The following is a 17,820-nucleotide window of genomic DNA, read 5'->3' as shown; positions in this document are numbered from 1 at the left end:
TCAGGATTTCAAAGCGACAAATATAAATCATTCCATACCAAAAGCAACCCAAATTCTACTAGTATCTCGAAGCGCCCTCATCGTTAGACCTTAATTTATATGCAAGAAAAATTGAGATGGAAGGACCAGTACACGTCTATTATGATGACTGGCACGCTCCAAGCAATAGAGGGCGCCCGTATCTGCTTGGCGACGTCATCGCGATATTTGCATAGCATAGTTGTGGATGGAAACAGGCAACCTGGACATCAAATTTGCTGAAAATACTTCTTGAAAATGATCAATTCTGAGGCGACAGGAGTGGATTTATACGTGTTTTAATTGTTTGAGTTTAGGCCCAGTATGCATGGGTCATGTAGGTGATGACGTCAACGAATTTTACTCCCCGGATCGGTAGAAATTCAAGATGCTGACGGGAGCGTATTCGTATCCTTTTTCTGTGTGGTGATGATTCCTTATTTTTCGTACAATCAACAATGATTTAACACTCGTTTGCTCCAGTCATGATTGCATATAGGATGACTGCAATGTGATTTGGTATGATTCCCATGTCTGGCTATCACTAATTTGCCCCTTCAGTGACCTGTCAGCCATCAAAAAGTGATAATATGTCCTAAAAAGTCAAATTTTGCAGGGAAAATATTGAAGTATTTTTACAATTATAGAAAAAAACCCACAAATTTTCAGACCAGTCTCATACGGATTGTGCACAGAGTGTCAAGTGATGGCCATTATATGGGAATCTTTTTGTTAGGCTTACTAACTATGCCAAAATCATGTTTGTTATGAATTAATAATGGCAATTTAAAGGAAAATAAATAAGAAGTTAAAAATTTGTATAAAACATCACTTTTTAATTCCTTCTATTTCTAGTACATTAAAGTAAAGGACTAGGACTGTGGTAATATAGGAATATAGGATTGTGCATCGGAACCGCGAATGTCAGGAACCATTTTCAGATTATGGGACCGGGTACCCGTAACCAACTTTAATAAATTAATAAGTAACTTCTCAGACAATGAAAAAGAAAGGTTTGGAATGTTGTTTGTGGGGAATTTTCAAAATGATTGAAAACCAGGCTACATGGAAAACCAAAACAGATTTCACGTTTATGTGCATTGCAACATCGACCTTCTTGTAACGCGCGACAGACGGTCGCTCGCAAAAGTTTCAGTTTACATGATAAAGCTATAAAGCCCTTCAGACACTGCCAATATTCACACTGTTGAGTTTAGTTCAAGACTAGAGACGTGAAAAGTGCAAATTTACCAGGTTGCGTTGTTTTTTTCGTCTTTAGTTTTGTTAAGACCGTCCGTTAATGTTACGGGTACCTGGGTACCAGTGTTTTACTTCATTAGGGTACCCTGTTCCGGTCCTGTACAACCTGTAAATGCACAACACCACAGAAATAATATTTGAAAGGCCCTATATTTAAATTAAAAAAAGAACTACATAAAGTCACAGGAGAAATATGATTTCAAAATTATGATCAAATGAGAATAATCAAGTTTTATTGTAAAAAAAATTAACTGAGTTGATACACTGACAAATCTTATTCTTTGGTTTAGGCAGTAGCTTCACAAAATAGAGTAGGCCTATTTCTAATATTTGTACATTTTTCTCGAAAGATTGGGCAATAATTGTGTACAAGGAAAATCTTGTTAATTATAATATTTAGTGCTGAGTTTGTCATTCTGGTTGTAAATTTGTACTGCCAAACAATGCTCAGGCTACAGAAAAAAGAGTGCTTATATGAATACTGTTTAAAAAAAATAATTTTCAGCCCATTGCACTTGAAAAAGAGCCTTCAGACCAGACAAATTGAGCAACTAACGCCTGTGATTGCAACCAGATGGGTACAGTGAGTGTAACCTTGTATACATAATTTACCATTTTTGCCCACAAAGGTTTCCGTGGTAACAGGCAGAGCCATATGCACATAGCAGGAGATAGCACTTTCAGCAATTAAGTTGTCTGAGGCATTGTTCCAGAGTGGTTGCCATGGAAATGCTTAGGAGGATAATGTGCATCTACGTGATGTATTGCCATGGTGATGATGAACGCTGTGCAAGTTTAATGATGATTTTTCTACAATGAATCATGCATAGTTTTCGTGCACTGTGTCTTATGGCTTCACATCACTATAAATTTAACCAATACCAACAGTAGGGAAAACAAATAATTCATTGTGTTTTTCTTCTTTAGTCTCGACTCTTGCTGTAATTTGCAAATCTCATATTTTAAGGCCTCCACTGGTGAACACAATGTGTGCATTATTAAAGGAAATTGGTGTTCATTTTTCAAGATTGTCTTTACTGATATTTTTAGATTCATAAATTCACATCCTGTTCCCATTCTGAGCAGTTAATACACAAAACCACTTCAACTTTAAGATACAACTACTAGCAACACAATTTTTCAAAGCTGAACCAGTGAATGAGACATTGTCTTTATTTACTTGTGCTTGTTCAATATTTCCAGACTTAATTGCCAAAGTATTTCTCACCAAATACTGTCTTCAATTTTAAAAAGGAATTTACCCCCCCCCCAAAAAAAAAACTAATAACATCCAACATGGTTGATTTTTAGATACATATCATCTCTATTCCCATTGTCTTGTTTTGCCACAAAAATGTGAAGTTTTCCTTGACCAGCCCTTGTCCTTCCAGGCAAAAATTCAAGGATTTGGAGCCGGATCGTCTGGCCAGATCCAGCAGTAGTGACAGCCTGAACCATGCTCAACAGCTAGCTGCCAGAGACAAGGTTCGTCAGCTGTCACTGGAGACCAACAGAAGACGCAGGTAAAATATTGAACTGTTCTCATTGCTGAAATGATTCCAATGAGCTACAGGCTAGGGGTTTGAATCCAGCTGCTGGACATATGTTGTGTCCTTGGGCAAGCCACTTCACCCCCACTTGCCTCTCTCCACCCAGGAGTATAAATGGGTACGGGCATTAGCTGGGGAGTAACCTGCGATGGACTGGCATCCCATCCAGGGGAATTAATATTCTCAGTCGTTTCATGCCACTGACACCGGAGATAAGGTCCCCCCCCCCCCCCCTCCAAAAAAAAAAAAAATAGCTCTGCTTCCGGTTACGTGGCATTTGAAAATAGGGTTGGTAGGTAGGGAATTTGGGTTTTTTTGGGCAAATTTTTTTTGTGTACGATCATGGTGTCAGGTGTCAGGTGTGCTAGTCAAGGGTAAAAGGTAGTAATTGATGGTTTTGGGTTTTTTCCCCTCATTTTTCCCAAAAACAAATTAGGGTAGGGGCTGTCCAAATAGGTTAGGTAGGGCAACCGGAAGCTGAACTATTAGTTGGGTTTTTTTTGGCCTAAATGCCGGCCTGATGGGCCATATTGGCTCGGGACAGACTTTAATTACTTTACAGACGAATCTTGCATTGAATCTCTCGTCTGCCTACGGACAGCACTGAATTTACAGTTCTTACAAATATATTATCAGTGAAGGGTAAAACCCCTTGGTGACTTTACACCTCCCCGACGCAAAATTTCATCTTTTAGCTTGCTAAATGTTCTAAATAACAATATTGTATTGTTTGGATGGTGTGTACATGTGAGTCAAAAGTTTACATCATTAAAATGTGAATATTAGAATACTAAAATTAGCTTCTAAAAAATAAATGAACCTGATTATCATTTCTGGCAGGGCTGCGGAGTTGAAGAGGCGCCTAGAGGCTCAGAAGGAGGCCAAGAGGAGACAGGAGGTGTTGGAGGAGAGACGGAGGAGACAGCAAGAGGCGACTCAGAAGTACCAGAGGGGTCAGAGGGGGTCGCCCAAAACAGGACCAAGGATTACCTCAGGTACTAGGGGGTTACGGGAGGGGCATAAGGGGACAATTTATGGCCATTAAGTTAAAGGCATATAGGGTCATTTGCTTTGCATGCATTTTGTTCGTTTCCAACAAAACACCACTCAAAATCCTAACAAGAACGTTGAAAACCCAACCTGTCGCATTTTCCGCTCACTGGATATTACACGTTATAATTTATATTTTTTAACTTGTTTTGACTTTTCGTCCGAATTGGAATAAATATGTGCTTGGCCGGTATTAAACAAGTCCGTTTAAGACCGGCTGGGGGCCTGGTCGCCAATAATATCCCTCGCCTTTGGCTGAGGCTATTATCAGTGTCCATTCCCAGCGTCCATTCCGTCCTTTGGCCTGGTCGCCAATAATATCCCTCGTCTTCGGCTGGGGCCATTATCAGCATCCATTCCTCCAGCCAGTCTTCAACAGACTTGTTTAAAACTGGCCAAGCACACATTTATTCCCTTATTAATAGGATACCAGCCAACATGATACACATAAAAATCATAATTTTGCCTCTTTTTAATGCACAGGTAAAGCGTACAGTGACTCCAGACTGCATGATGGCGTTAACATCGCCAGAGGGTACAGTCAGAATGCGACTTACGCAGGTACATGTATAGCTGGTTGAACTACCCCCCCCCCTAACTCTACTCCTGTCTCCGCCCCTTTTATTGACATTGTGAATGAAATTCTAATGGAATTCAATTGAATTATTTATTTACTTATTTATTTACTCAATTGATTGCGGTGCATACTTGAATGAAACTGTTCATACTCTCATTATCAATTGATGCTATTTTGGCGTGTCTTGTCTGATCAATATTTACCAGGTTCATATTGTCTCCATTTTCATCAGGTAACTATAGCAACCGAGCCCCGGCATTGGAAGAGGCACTGCGCATGGTGGGAGTCAACACTGCCCCGGCCGGTTCCACTATCTACAGGGGAGGTGGATACGCAGGAGGGACGGATTATACCACTGATTACAGAGAGGGTTACAATGATACGGGGGTGGCTTTCAACCATGAGGTGCCGATTAGGAGGCCAGTAGTTGACACCAATGGTAACAATGTGAGTGAAAATAAGGGTCACCATTACCATGGTTACTCAACGATGGCAACGTCAACATACAACAGCAACGTCAACCGTGACGCGACCAGTGCGCAGTTTCAGCAGACATTACATGAAAAGCAGAAGCAGCTCATGGAACAGCAGCAGGCTGCGCTGAACGAGTTCAACCAGGCTGTGCTGAATGAGACATTACCGTCCCAGGGGGAGGAGCAGCAGCTCCAACGTAGCAGCAGCCTGTCCAGCGTGGACAGTCTGGAAGAGGAACAGCCAAAGAAGCATCTCATCTTCGATGGTCGCAGGCAGCAGCCTGGACCCGCTGCTAACAAGTCCGTCCACACTAGTAAACCAAAAACTGATGGAAGTGCCGTCCAAACTAGAACTACTTATGGGAATAACTACTCGAGGCCAAACGAAGTTGAATCCGGACAGAGTGCAATATCTGATAATCGCTTGTTCACGTCCCAAGTCACATCTGAGCAGCAGCATCCCCACTCTGCACACAGAGGATTGAGCAATGGAGAGCTGCTTGTGGAGGAGACTAGCGAGAGCGATTTTGTCCGTGAACCCGTCGAAACCAAACCCACGCTCCTTCAAGGGACCAATGAGTTGCATTCACAACACCTGTCCTACGGACCATACTCAACCAGGACATCACAAGCTTGGACCACACAGGCACCCACTGAAACTCAGCATTTCCACCACTACGATGCTAGCCACTCACCCATAAAGTATACAACTGGGCCAGTGAGTGTCCATGCAGGGCACCGGCCATTCTCGGCTCGGACCACGGCTACAGCCACTTACCCAGCCAGAGTTCCCGAACCTCCCGTCGACCACCACTATGGCGGACAGCAGAAACTTGAGCAAACCGTGCCAAACAGGGCAATCAATATGTCAAAATACAGCGGCAGTAATCATGAGGATTCAAACTACACAAGATCAAAGTATGGCATGTTAAGCAGCACCCCTCAAGCCGTAGATTTTCAAGTTGCTGATGGACCTACCCAAACATCCAATCACCCCCGAGAAGATGGTCCAGGCACAGAAAAACTCGACAGTACTCTAGAAACACCGGAAAAGATAGTGAAAAGCATCTTGAAGCGTGGCCAGGGATACAGTTTGACACCACAGAAAGTGAAACTCGGAGATATGAAGGTCAGGGACAGTTTGGAGATATCTCGGGCAACTCAAATGACCAAAGCTGACCGTAAGTCAGTCAGATGGACAGATCTGAAATACGCAGAGATGGAGGAAGATCTGAAAATGGAAAAGGAACAAAAAGTATCTATTGAATCTGCTAAGACAGAGAGATCAAACTCTGCTGGCACTGGACAGAATGATGTTGGAAGAGGTCAGCTCAAAAGTGAACGCCAAAGTACAAGTGCCGGCCCACCACCAAGGGGTCCAACGAAGCTTCGACGGAGGACCCACAATGCATCCAAGCCACCTCCTGGCCGCTCAAACTCTAGCACTTCAGGGAAAAAGGTGGAATCCGAAAACCCCCAAGTAGTGTCCAGGGTCAGTGGAAAAATAATAACCCACCAGCAGGAATCGACCAACAAGCTCACCCCAGCTTCCGCCGATGACGGCAGGCAGTACAAGAATGGAATCCGTCTGGATAAGACTCCCACCGACGACGAAATTAACTGGCTGTGGGATAAAGTTCGGACGTGCCTGAACACCCAGGAGCAAGGAATATCTGGCCCTGATTCGGACACCTCAAGCAGGCAGCCAGCTAGTGTGTCCAAGCAGTGCATAGATGGGAACCGGTTAACGGCCAATCTCAGGGTGTCAGCCCAGGGTCACGTGACCGACCCCCACGACCATCCGTTGACCAATCAAAAGAAGTACAACACTTACCCAAGATTTCGGACCAACAGCGACTCCGGTACTGCGTCGCTCCGCAAGACGGCATTACTGCATCAGCGGAGACAACACAACACTGTTGGGAACCTACGTCCCGGGTACCAGGGAAGGAGTAATCAGCATTACGCAGGTCCGGTACCCGGACTTCAGCCAAGCCCTCCTTCCTCTGGGAGTCATCATCAACCGGGCCCGACTGCCAGCAATCAAGGACCCAGCAGAACAGTTGGCGGATTACCTCAAGGTCAAAACCAAGAAGGTATTTTCATGTTTAGTTAAAAAACCTAGTTTCAGAATTTCAGTTGCTTGTCAATGTATCAGCAACAAATAGTTGAAAATTCCCCTAAACCCAAACAATTTAGCCGAGGTTGTAATTGTGTTTGACATAACTTTTAAAACTACATGTTTTAAGACAACTTCACAATAATTTCAAAATGAGTTGTTAAGTATCAACAACAAGGGTTAGAATTTAATTAAGAAATTAGATTTGCGATGTTTTTGAAGTTAAAATTCTTGTTCTTATTACAAACCTTTGACCATCGCAGGTTACATTTTTGTTGTAGATGGAATAATTTTGTTGTCTTGTTTTGCAGTGAGTGATAGTTTGTTGGCGTTCCAGCAAGCAGAGCGTCTAGCCGCCCAGGAGAACCTGTCAGAGTCTGAAATAGCGGCCGCCATGGAACACCGGAATAACCAAGCATTCATGCAGAAAGGTATTCCTTACCAAAATTCTACATTCTAAAGATACATAGGATATCATCAGAAATTATCTAAAATTTGTTTTATTTTGATCATTTGCCAGTTTGAAAGCTTAGCTTATGTTTCATTTTTGGTTTTGAAGAAAGTAAGTGAGTTTATAGGCAACATGGAAAGCAGGCCCAATTTCTGGACAAGCTAAAAGTATTTTTTTTCCTTTTCCATTTTTTCTTTAAAATTCTGCAGCACCCACTGCCTTGTCCTTGGAAGAGCAGAGAATTCTGGAGTCTCTGGACAAGCTGAATGCGCAACTGAGAAGTAAGTCACGATTGAAACATGAAATAGTTTAGCATTTTTAACTTACCACTTTTGACTAAAGTTTTTGCTGACTAAATGCTGTATGTTCTTTTCTTTACTTTCAAGATCAAAATCCTCTACAGGGTGAGTAAAAAAAACAAAACCAAAGGTCGGGACCATTGTTTTAGTGAAGTTCTGCATGTAGCACTTTCAAAATCTAGGATATGAAAGCCCAATTCATAAGCTTTCTTTTAGTACAAGAATCATTCAAATCACTCATGTACTTTTCAAGTTACAGGGTTTTAAACACAACTGCCGTTTTAGGGTTCTGTCCACGGATCACAAAAAAGTTCAGTCTTCTTTCAGCAAAACGAACACAAATCACATAAGGATGTGTGTGAATTGTTTTCGTTTTACTGAAAGACAAACACCTTTTTTGTGATCCGCGGACAAAACTTTAAAACGGGGGTTGTGTTTAAAACTCTGTAACATGAGTGATTGGAATGATTCTTGTATTAAAAGAAAGTTTATTAATTGAGCTTTCATATCCTAGATTTTGAAAGTGCTACATGCAGAACGTCACTAAAGCAATGGTCCCCACATTTGGGTTTCGTTTTTTTGGACTCACCCTGTATAACATCTTGGTTAGATTTTCGAAGGATCTGGAATGGTGAGGGATTAAAAGAACATAAGGGATAATCATAATAACATTCCATTTTTGTTTGTTTGTTTGTTTGTAGCTGTGACCTCAGACACTGATGCAGCGATCCAGCCGTACACGATGCAGCCAAAACCACCTCCTCAGGTAAGACATAACAAATATTTGTACCCCCTCAACTGTGAAAAACAAAAAGGGCGCTGATATTGAAGGACGCTTGAGTTGCTCACAGAACATGTGTGTTTGTCTCAAACATAGATGGTGTGGGTTTATACTCATCACAGTTGAAAATTGGGGAACAGTGCTACTTGCGGTTTACATAGATGTGTTCTCCTTGATCCAAATTATTCAACACAGAACAGGATTGTTTCAAGTTTTAAAATACTCTAAAACAGCACTGTCAGGTGGTGTCCATGTTTTTGTCAAGCATTTTCTTGTTTTGTTAATATTTTTTCCTTTTGAATTTTAGGGTGCAGGACTCCGTAGCCAGCGTGCAATCAGTGCGCGACAACGAGCGGTAGCGGACCCAAACCTAGCCCACCGGACAAGGACTCTCTCAGCCGATCGGAGTAACGCCAGGATCAACTACTACCACTGAGGAGAGAGGAGAGCAAGACATCTATCTGTCATAGACTTGAAGAAGTTCCTTGAGATAGGGCCCAGTTGTCTCGGGATTGAGAATACTGTGATTCTAACTATTCATGGACTGACACAAGTCGAGGATTGTGGCAACGGAGTATAAAAGAACGTTGCACAAAATGTCGACAGTTTCTTTAAGGCACGGCATGCGAGTTGAAGGCTTTAGGCCTGCATTTTTTTAACTGAAAGCATTAAAACTAAGAGAAAGAACAAAATCTTGCCGATAGAGGAAATTGATAGTGATGTGTTAGAGAGGCTTGGTTGAGGATTCAAATTGCAGAGCAGGGGAAGTTTTATAAGCAAGAATGCTCCATGATGATTAAAGACGCTAAAGTGATTTGATATTTGAAGTTTGATTCCGTGAGGTGAATGTATCTGTGACGAGAAGACTCTTTTTAGAAACTACAAAAGGATCTTTAAAAATTCAAGTGTGTCCCACAAACTTATGCATAAAAAACAATCTTGATGGCACCCCAAAACACACGCATATAAAACACGATTAAAGCCACCGAAATTTAGACACAATATTTTTGTAGAATGGTTAATAAATGTACTTTAAACAAAAATTTTACTATAAAGCACCAAGTTTGTGACTTAGAATTCTTGATGAATTTGATTTCTCACATAAAGTGATGTTTTGCCATCAGTTGAGAAATATATACATGTACACTGGTGAGATTCTGTAATTTTTAATGAATCAATTTTCAAAGATACTGTCTTTCTTTACAATTTGTGTATACCTGCAGTGCTGCCTAGGTGCCTATTGGAAGTATTTCACGTTTTAAATTTCATCTGAAACCTTACCAACTTCTTTTCAACGATCTTCATATTTAATTTTTTTTTCCAATTAGCAATATTTAGGAGAAAAATATGAGGAATTCAGAATTTTATTTATTTAATTTTTTTTGCATCCATCCAACTAGTCTACATTTTGTGCTGTGGTGTTATATTTTCAAATTTTACTTCATTTTGAATTTGAAAGTGGAATTTTTAATTATTTAAAAAAAAAGTGTTTACTTTGTTGTGCTGCTTGTAACTTCACTGCTAGGCATCGAACTATTCTATGATTATTAAAATAATGTGTATATAAAAACATGTATATATGTCAAAATATGAAATGGCTATAAATTATGTGTTCATTATCAAACATGACTTGTTCCAATAGTCACATTTTCTTCTTCTTTTTTTTTGGAGGGGGGGTTTGTGGTGGTGGTCGTTTTTGTATTTGTTTTTTTCCCCCTGAGATTTGAAGAAAATATAGTTACATTTGTATACTAAAAAAGTAAACAATTTAATACAATCAAACCAATCAAACGACAGACGACAGCAACGTCATGTGCCCAGACGATATTGCTTGGGCACATATAGTTTCACATCAGGAAACCAGACTAGCTGGAGCAGACGACAACGTGTTTTGGTGTCAATAAAGAAGTTTTCTAGTTTAAAAAATGGCGGGGAAAATTCTGGACAACAAAAAGCTATAAAATTTTACCCTTTTCTATCAATTTTGATCGAAATAAAATGTGCATGAATTTGTTCTCAAACAAAATTGTGTAAAAAGAAAATCACCTTTTTCACCAACTACACGTTTATATTGTTAGTCTGCAGAATGTTATTCTCATGAAAACGTGCCCCGCGAGCAGCTAGCTGCTGCAGACGAAATTCAGTTCAGTGAAGTGTACGTTAAAAACCCTTCTTAAAATGTCCATTCTGCAACAACATGCCGTACATTCCAGTGTTCCTCAGTAGCAGAAAATGGTCTGAACCGTGAAGAAACTGCGCAAATGTTCCTTTGCTTTGCCGGTTTATCTGCAGAGATTTTTAGTTGAAAGGAACCTCAAGCTTCGACCCCGCGGTATACGGAACTGTACATGGCGGCTGCAATATAGCATGATGCCAGCATGATTGTGTTTCCGACTGGCACGGACATGACGGAAGTGACGGAACATGGATATAAATACAGTTTTTACTTCCGTTTCAACAGCAGGAATTTGTCGGTAAGCTCACCCCGGCTTAATTCGTACTTCACCCACCGAGTTTCGTCTGACTCCGCAAACATTGGACGAAGTTAAGGTAAGGCTGAATTTCAGTGAAATTTATAAAATTATTGCAGGAATAAATACATGTAGAATGCACTGAGTATATAGCCTAAACGTGACAGATGTAATTTTGTTGTGCACTTTCAGTTTGTAGGAGTCGTGGATATTTTGCAGAATGTTTTTTAAAATTCTCTCAAATTCGTGGTGTTTTTTTTCAACAAGGAAGGCATGAATGACTTGTCAAATTCGTTGTATTTTCTTTTATTGCAAACTGGTATAGGCCTAATGTGTTAACCACAAAAACCCTCGATTAAACTCAAGACATTGCATTCTTCCCTTTACCCGCTCGGTGTGAATAGTAAAATAGAAATTATAGTGTAATTTTAATTTTTATAAGCCCGACACTGAAACTTGTTCTGGAAGTATAAAAAAAAACCAACAGGTTTTTCAACTCTTTCATGTATGAAGTAAATTAACCTGGCCAAGCTTGGGACTAGGAAGTAGGAGTTCGTGTGTTTAAATACAAATGTATTTTTTAAATACAAATGTATTTCCTGGAGTAGACTTGTTACCAGTCCTGAAATATTCCACATCGTTGCCACTCATGCATGCCACTGCTAAAATACATGTTGCACAACACATCTCATAATAGTCAAGTTCACTTTTTAACCTTCATCCAGTCACAATTTTTTTTTATTGTTTTTCCAGTGAGCTCAGATAGATTATAGGTATAACAATGGACTACAGAATACTCCATAAATATATAAACCCTTTACATGTGATTATATAAACTTGAGGAACATATAGAAAACGACAGGCGTCCTCACTGGTCCAATATGGCAAAGACATTTTCATCAAACCATCTGGTCGCCTAGCGACAGGCGTTTTCCAGCTGGTCGTCATCAGCTCTTCAGATTTTACTGTTGCCAGTGAGGGCGCCCTTACGTTTTGCTATATCCCTTTCTACCAACAAAATAATTTTTATGAACTCAAAACTTTCAGACATAGAAACACATATACGATCCGGAGGAGATACTTTGTAAAAAAAAAAAAAAAAAAGTCTTAAATACGTCTGAGTAAAATACAAGTTTGAAGAATTCGCAGACAATTTTGTTTGTTAGATACGTACACATTTGGGCCGTATAAATACTTGGGCCTTTATCAGTTAAGTGGCTGTAGATGTATTTGGAGGTGCGGCAGATTACATTAAGTGCAGTTTTATGGATAGTGCATTATAAGATTGAATAGGCCTATATTGAATAATGTGACCGTATAGATGTATGGAAGCTGAGAGTTCATAGCAACTTTAGTAGCCCTCTCTGAAGTGATAACATTTGATTACAAGAGCTAGCCTTATTTTTCAATGGATAATTTTTTTGTACATGTATTAACTTTTATTGATGTCGTGTCCCAAAACTGTGCTAATGTGTTTTATCTTTCCGTGAATGATTAAAATACCTTTGAGAATGTAGTTCTGCCAGTGCTGGTTAGGAAAAGTCTACACTAAATGAGAAAGTCTGATCTAAATTTGTTGATCTAAGTTGAACCATCGTCATGTTTTGCTGGAAAAGATGTTTAACAGTTTTTCACATCAAGTATTATCAAGGATTGAAAATTACCCGGAGATTCACGGTGGAATAAAATGTTTGTGTCATTTTTGTTGCAATCGATCATCCCTGATCGAAAATGAGCCTTACAAGGTGAATGAAAATACCAGAAAGTCTATCTTAGTCGATGTTGTCTTGAAAGTAGTCTTGCAGCCAACTTCTGGTCGTGTCTGTAATGAGAACGTCCGGGTTCATCATCTGTTTGCTGATTTGATCACCGACATAAATGACAGCGTCTCCTTGGAAGACGAAAACTCTGTCCGGGTGAGCATTGTACACCTGCAGTAGGAGGGAAAGAAGTTGTTCCATACTAAACTCTCAAGACTATAACCACCATTGTTACTTACGCTGTAAATCTCTTTGAATAATATAAACGGTGCTGTTCGGTTGGCACATGGGGCGAGTTTACATACATACATACGTACATATAGGCATTTTTGTAGCGCCCCACAAAGATCGGAGCGCTTTACAAAAGCTGACAAAATAATTAAAGATACAAACAAAAAATGCATTGATACAGATACAAAAAAAAAACTATACACGCAAAATAACATATGGCATGATTAAACAAATAAATGGGTTTTGAGTCTATTTTTGAAGAGCTGAAGTGTGTTGGCTTCCCGGATGTTACGGGGAAGGGAATTCCACAGCCGGGGAGCAGTACGCGACTTAGTTTGGGGGTAACTGTGGCGTAACTGTGCCCCCTCACCCAGGGCCTCTCCCGCCTTGTGCACCCCGTTCACATTTTTGGAATAAAACTGAGGGTTTTCTTAAGTTAAAAATCCACTAAAGTAATTCCAGAAAAGGAGGCCCAACAAGTGCCACCAGATACTTCACAGATTGACGGTACACATTAATATACGCCATTGGAGGGCAACTTTTAATATTGAAATATACACCTTCTGAGTGCAAAATTACATCCAAAATTAAATTGTGAATTGTTTTTACCTGGGCGAAGTCGTTTGTCATGGTGTCTGTAACGATACGAATCAAGCTGTCGTCGAGGGGGTCATCCGTAAACGTCCGATGGTGTTTTCTGTCTTCGGTCAGCAACTCGCTGCAAATTGAACAGTGAAATGTGTCAAAAGTCAACTTTTTGTTTTTCATTCTGGTGAAAGAAAAGGAAAAGAAGATGCCATTGTTTTGCAAATCTTATTTATCCCTTGCTGAGTATTTTGTTCTTTGTCTTGTGTATTTAGCCTCCTCGCTCTTTGGGCGGGACCGAAATGAATCGTAAGGAGGAAGGACTGTTTTGTACAGTGGTATTGGCGTTGCAGAATTAGAAATAGTCTTTAAGATACCATTTTAGTAAATATTGCGACGAAGAGCTTGTGGTATGGCACAGAACAAGAAATTGAACAAAGCCATCCAATAAAATGACACCGTCCCTGTATGTCCGATCCACAATGCTTTGCGTAATGGGAAACCCACCAAGATGGCGGCCTCTATCCCACAGACAGAATTTCACTGAATTTGCTGTCCTCGGTGAGGGCGCTCTGTGCACATGGTGCATGGTGTCTATTTTCATGATTGATCATGCTTACTATGCAGCAGCGACCCTCTCCTCTTCCGTCTGGTGCTGTGGGACTTTGAAGGTGGTGTTGAGGTTGAAGTGTTCGGTGGGGTGGGCCTCGGCGAGATAGACGCAGAGGAAGTCGGCCCGGTCCTTGTACTCGTGGAACAGTACGGCGAGAGTTCCACCCAGGACACAGGCCTGTCATTAAACAAGAAGAATCAACAGCGATTTTCAGTTTCTTGAGTGATTAACCCAAACTCTTAGCCTTTTCCTGAAACATCCCTTATTACTGGTACTGTGCTTGAAGCTTTAGTGTCGCATAACTCTGTACAATCATGTGCCTCCCGAGACCTAATGGAAGATACTTTCATCCAGCATCATATGAAAAAAATAAGCATATACTTTACATCAATTGAATTGAATTGAATTGAAGTCAGAGTAAAGATATCCTAAACTAAAAGTGCGATTCCTCAATTAGCAAAACAGGAGGAAGATTACCTGAAACGGGGGTCAGGAAAGAGAAGACGACAGGACGACAAAAGGTCTGTCTTTGTGAAGATGCAGCTCGGACAACGCCATTGGCTGTTTGGTCTTCATCGTGATGAGGTCAAGGTCGGGTCGCTGACCGTTGACCTTGATGTCATCGATCATGCGCGGTACTTTGGGAACGAAGAACTTCAGCATGTTCATTATCTATACCAGAAAGGAAAGACACACTGGTGGTTACGGAAGAGTGGTAAAGTGTCTGATTGAACCCTGACATGTTTCAGTGCATGAGCTGATTAGATTTATTTTTACAACTGAGTTTGGAGCTTCCCCCTTTTTTGACATGCTGTGGGCTCTGTACACGCTATTGCCGTCCGAGGTATTCCGGTGGGAATCGAACCCACGACCAACTACTTGTTTTTGCAGGCGTCTTAGCGGAGCTTGCCGTGATCAGCTGGCCGTTTCGAATCTGATATATAATTGTGGGTACCGCAATTCCATTCGAAAGTCATTTAGACAATAGTGTCGAGGAACAGATGGACTACTGTCCATTTTTATATTTTTTTTTATTGACAAAGATTCCATGTCTATTATTTTATATTTTTTTATTTACAAAGATTCCTTGTCTATTTTTATACAGTTCTGGGGCTGGTATTATTGCGTGTTGCAGAACTTCTTTCTAGTTGATTCTAGTCTAGTAGTTTGTCAACAATCACATCTGCTGGCGATACTCTTCCTATTGTATTTGTGTTCTGGGGTTATTCTACTTTGAACAGATCTTTTTAAAGAAAGAGAGATAACCCAGCTCATGTTCTGAAGGATCTAAATGCGTTCTGAACCCGTCCCACTTTACTGAAAAGGAGGCTTATCGGGAAACAAATAGAGTGCACCCTGTCTCCAAAACGGCCCACCTTGTTCAAACAGCGACATTTTGCCACTCAACTTACGCGACACTGGGAAAACCCTGATAACTCCCCCTGTGTGAACAGTTGGCCAATCGACATTGCCGTGTTGCAATTGTTAGTCATTTTTGGAACTCGTTGGTAAAAATAGATGGTTTTGCTTTTGTCAAATCAAAAAGTTGTACTGGGTGGCCTGTGATCGTTACCTAATGGTTGTTTGCTTTCCCGATAAGGAACAACAGCAGGTGCAGGAGGTGAAGACTGCATTTATACCTTTGTGAATTGTAATTGAGTGATTGACCTAAAAATGGCGAAATAACTGGCTGCCCTTGAAAGAAAGGCAGATTAGGAGTTGTGAGGGAAAAGGGTGACCTACTTTTGTCATGGTGGTTAAAAAAAAAGGTTCAACCTATAAGTCTCCATGCTTTACTTGCCGTTTGTTCTAGCAAGCTTCTACATGGAGGGGCTCCATCTCCCCCTTCACACCCCCCCCCCCCCCAAAGGAAGAAAACAAAAATCACACCATTTGCCCAGGATTTTGTTACAGTTGAGCGTAATCCATTCCCTGAACTTAATTTGTCTTGTCCAATTAAGGCCAGTGACATTTTCTGTAGAGACGGGGGAGGTGTTGTGAGGCCCCCCCCCCCGGCCAGCTCCCCGTTTAAGGTTTACCGATGACCCCTAGTGATTTAATTGACTTACCTCTTGGTCATGCTTGTACATGGCCATTACCGGCATGAGGAGGCCGGGGAACTTGCTCCAGTCCTTGACGTGCTTGTCCAAGCCCAGCTCCTCCAGAGCGATCCGATCTGCTTCGTGCTGAGCTCGCTATGTAAGAAGAAATCATAATTAATTAATTTGGTATATGAACAGGTGTCAACCTGTTGACTCATATGATGAAATTATCGTGGTATGATTTTGCATGTTCAACGTGGATACTAATTAGGATCAAGATGAGAATGTCACACCAGGAATTTTGTTCCACAACAAAAAAACTTGCAAGGAAGGCAAGGGCCTAATCAGAGTACTGTGATTAATGTTACTGTTATTATCAAACATTAATTTCATTCCAAGACATACATCAATCAATCAAGAAAAGGTGGGCGGCGAATCTCCGTTTTACCATGTGAAAGACAAAATCCAATATTGAATTTACATCTTCCTGACACAAAACTTTCATCTTACAAAACACTGACGAAGGCAAAGTGAGGTGCTAATTTCCCAGGCACATTCGAACACGATAAATTAGACTAACCTTGATCCTCCTGAGCAGGTTGGGCTGTGTTGGGTCGGCGACCTTGGCGAAGACCTCCTTGCCTCGTTCCCCATCCAGAACCTCACGCTGCTTCCTCAGTATGCGCTGCACCATCTCCCTGTCAGCCAGCAGCTCGCCGTCAAACGTCATCATCATCGCCTGCATGGTTGCTTGCCTCTCTTTCTAACCTCTCGTGGAAGAGTTCTTCCTTGTAACCTCTTAAGTCTGTAAACCTCTTGAGGTTCACCTCGAGGCTTGAGGCTCGCCTCGTGTGGGGCTCCTCTCTTTGGTCGTCTCTCGTATTTTTGTGTTAGTGCGTTAACAATCTCTTTGGTTATTGTCAGGACTTTATGAGGTTCACCTCTTGAGGTTTGTCCCTTGAGGTTTGCCTCTGGTGGCTTGTCTTTTCTGTGGTGGGTAGCCTCTCGTCACCCACGCGCCGCGGTACCTCGTGTTCACCTCTCTTTTTGGTAACCACCTCAGTGTGTTACCTCTTGAGACCAGGCTCTCCTCTCGTTGCTTGCTCCTCCTGGCTTACCTCGAGACTTGTCTCTGACTTCCCGCTTAGATCTTCCCTGGTTGCCTCAAGGTCTCGTCCTGTGAGAGAAACCTCTTAAGCCTTATTTTGAAAGTTTGTCAGTTGTTAGCTTACCTCTGCGGTTCTTCCCATATTGTTTACCCTGCCCTTCTTTCAGATACCTCACGTGCCTCACTCCTTGTAGGAGCCTCAGCCTATCGTAAATAACCTCACAAGATAGCCTCATGGCCTAAATGTTCGTGCCGATAATATCATCACAATGAGTCAAATAGAGTAACCCGATAAGAGATAAAAAGGTCCCCCTCCCCGTACAGATTTATTCTGGCCTGTGTGATTCAGTTTTGGTTGGGAAAGTCTAAATGTAATAGTTATTCTGTCGAACTCTTTTGAAGAGTCCTTCATACACTGGAAGCAAGTTATCG

At 41.2% G+C, this 17,820-nt stretch overlaps 2 protein-coding genes and 1 long non-coding RNA gene across 3 annotated transcripts in view; 2 read left to right on the top strand and 1 right to left on the bottom strand.

The window, feature by feature from the left end:
* Positions 1-193: 193 nt before the first annotated feature.
* LOC119744761 (centrosomal protein of 126 kDa-like) lies at positions 194-9,149 on the top strand. The gene is made up of 9 exons (XM_038220873.1): positions 194-426; positions 2,670-2,801; positions 3,669-3,823; positions 4,362-4,439; positions 4,688-7,024; positions 7,359-7,478; positions 7,708-7,779; positions 8,499-8,563; positions 8,886-9,149. Exons 1-9 carry the CDS (start codon positions 407-409, stop codon positions 9,012-9,014), a joined length of 3,108 nt encoding a protein of 1,035 aa, XP_038076801.1. The 5' UTR covers positions 194-406; the 3' UTR covers positions 9,015-9,149.
* A 1,825-nt stretch (positions 9,150-10,974) lies between these two features.
* The window catches only part of LOC119744588 (tumor necrosis factor alpha-induced protein 3-like), a 58,830-nt gene continuing 51,984 nt past the window's right edge, over positions 10,975-17,820 (top strand). Inside the window, exon 1 of the mRNA XM_038220592.1 lies at positions 10,975-11,128. The gene's annotated coding sequence lies outside the window, so the exon portion shown is untranslated. The remainder of the gene's footprint in view (positions 11,129-17,820) is intronic.
* LOC119744593 lies at positions 11,709-15,032 on the bottom strand. Its single transcript, XR_005273577.1, has 4 exons — positions 14,716-15,032; positions 14,246-14,415; positions 13,650-13,758; positions 11,709-12,980 (listed from the first exon to the last, which is right to left on the bottom strand). It is a non-coding gene; the product is annotated as an uncharacterized LOC119744593 (long non-coding RNA).

Source organism: Patiria miniata, unplaced genomic scaffold (assembly GCF_015706575.1).
Source record: "Patiria miniata isolate m_02_andy unplaced genomic scaffold, ASM1570657v1 HiC_scaffold_7, whole genome shotgun sequence".
Taxonomy (NCBI): Eukaryota; Metazoa; Echinodermata; class Asteroidea; order Valvatida; family Asterinidae; genus Patiria; species Patiria miniata.
Note: the sequence above shows the minus strand (reverse complement) of the source record. Positions and strands in the feature narration are given on the sequence as shown.

Bases quoted from the DNA above. Each gene is read 5' to 3' on its own strand.
- LOC119744761 (XM_038220873.1), top strand. From the start codon at position 407: ATGCTGACGGGAGCGTATTC. The intron at 427-2,669 runs GTATCCTTTTTC...TTGTCCTTCCAG, and splicing joins ATGCTGACGGGAGCGTATTC to GCAAAAATTCAAGGATTTGG. The intron at 4,440-4,687 runs GTACATGTATAG...CATTTTCATCAG, and splicing joins TCAGAATGCGACTTACGCAG to GTAACTATAGCAACCGAGCC.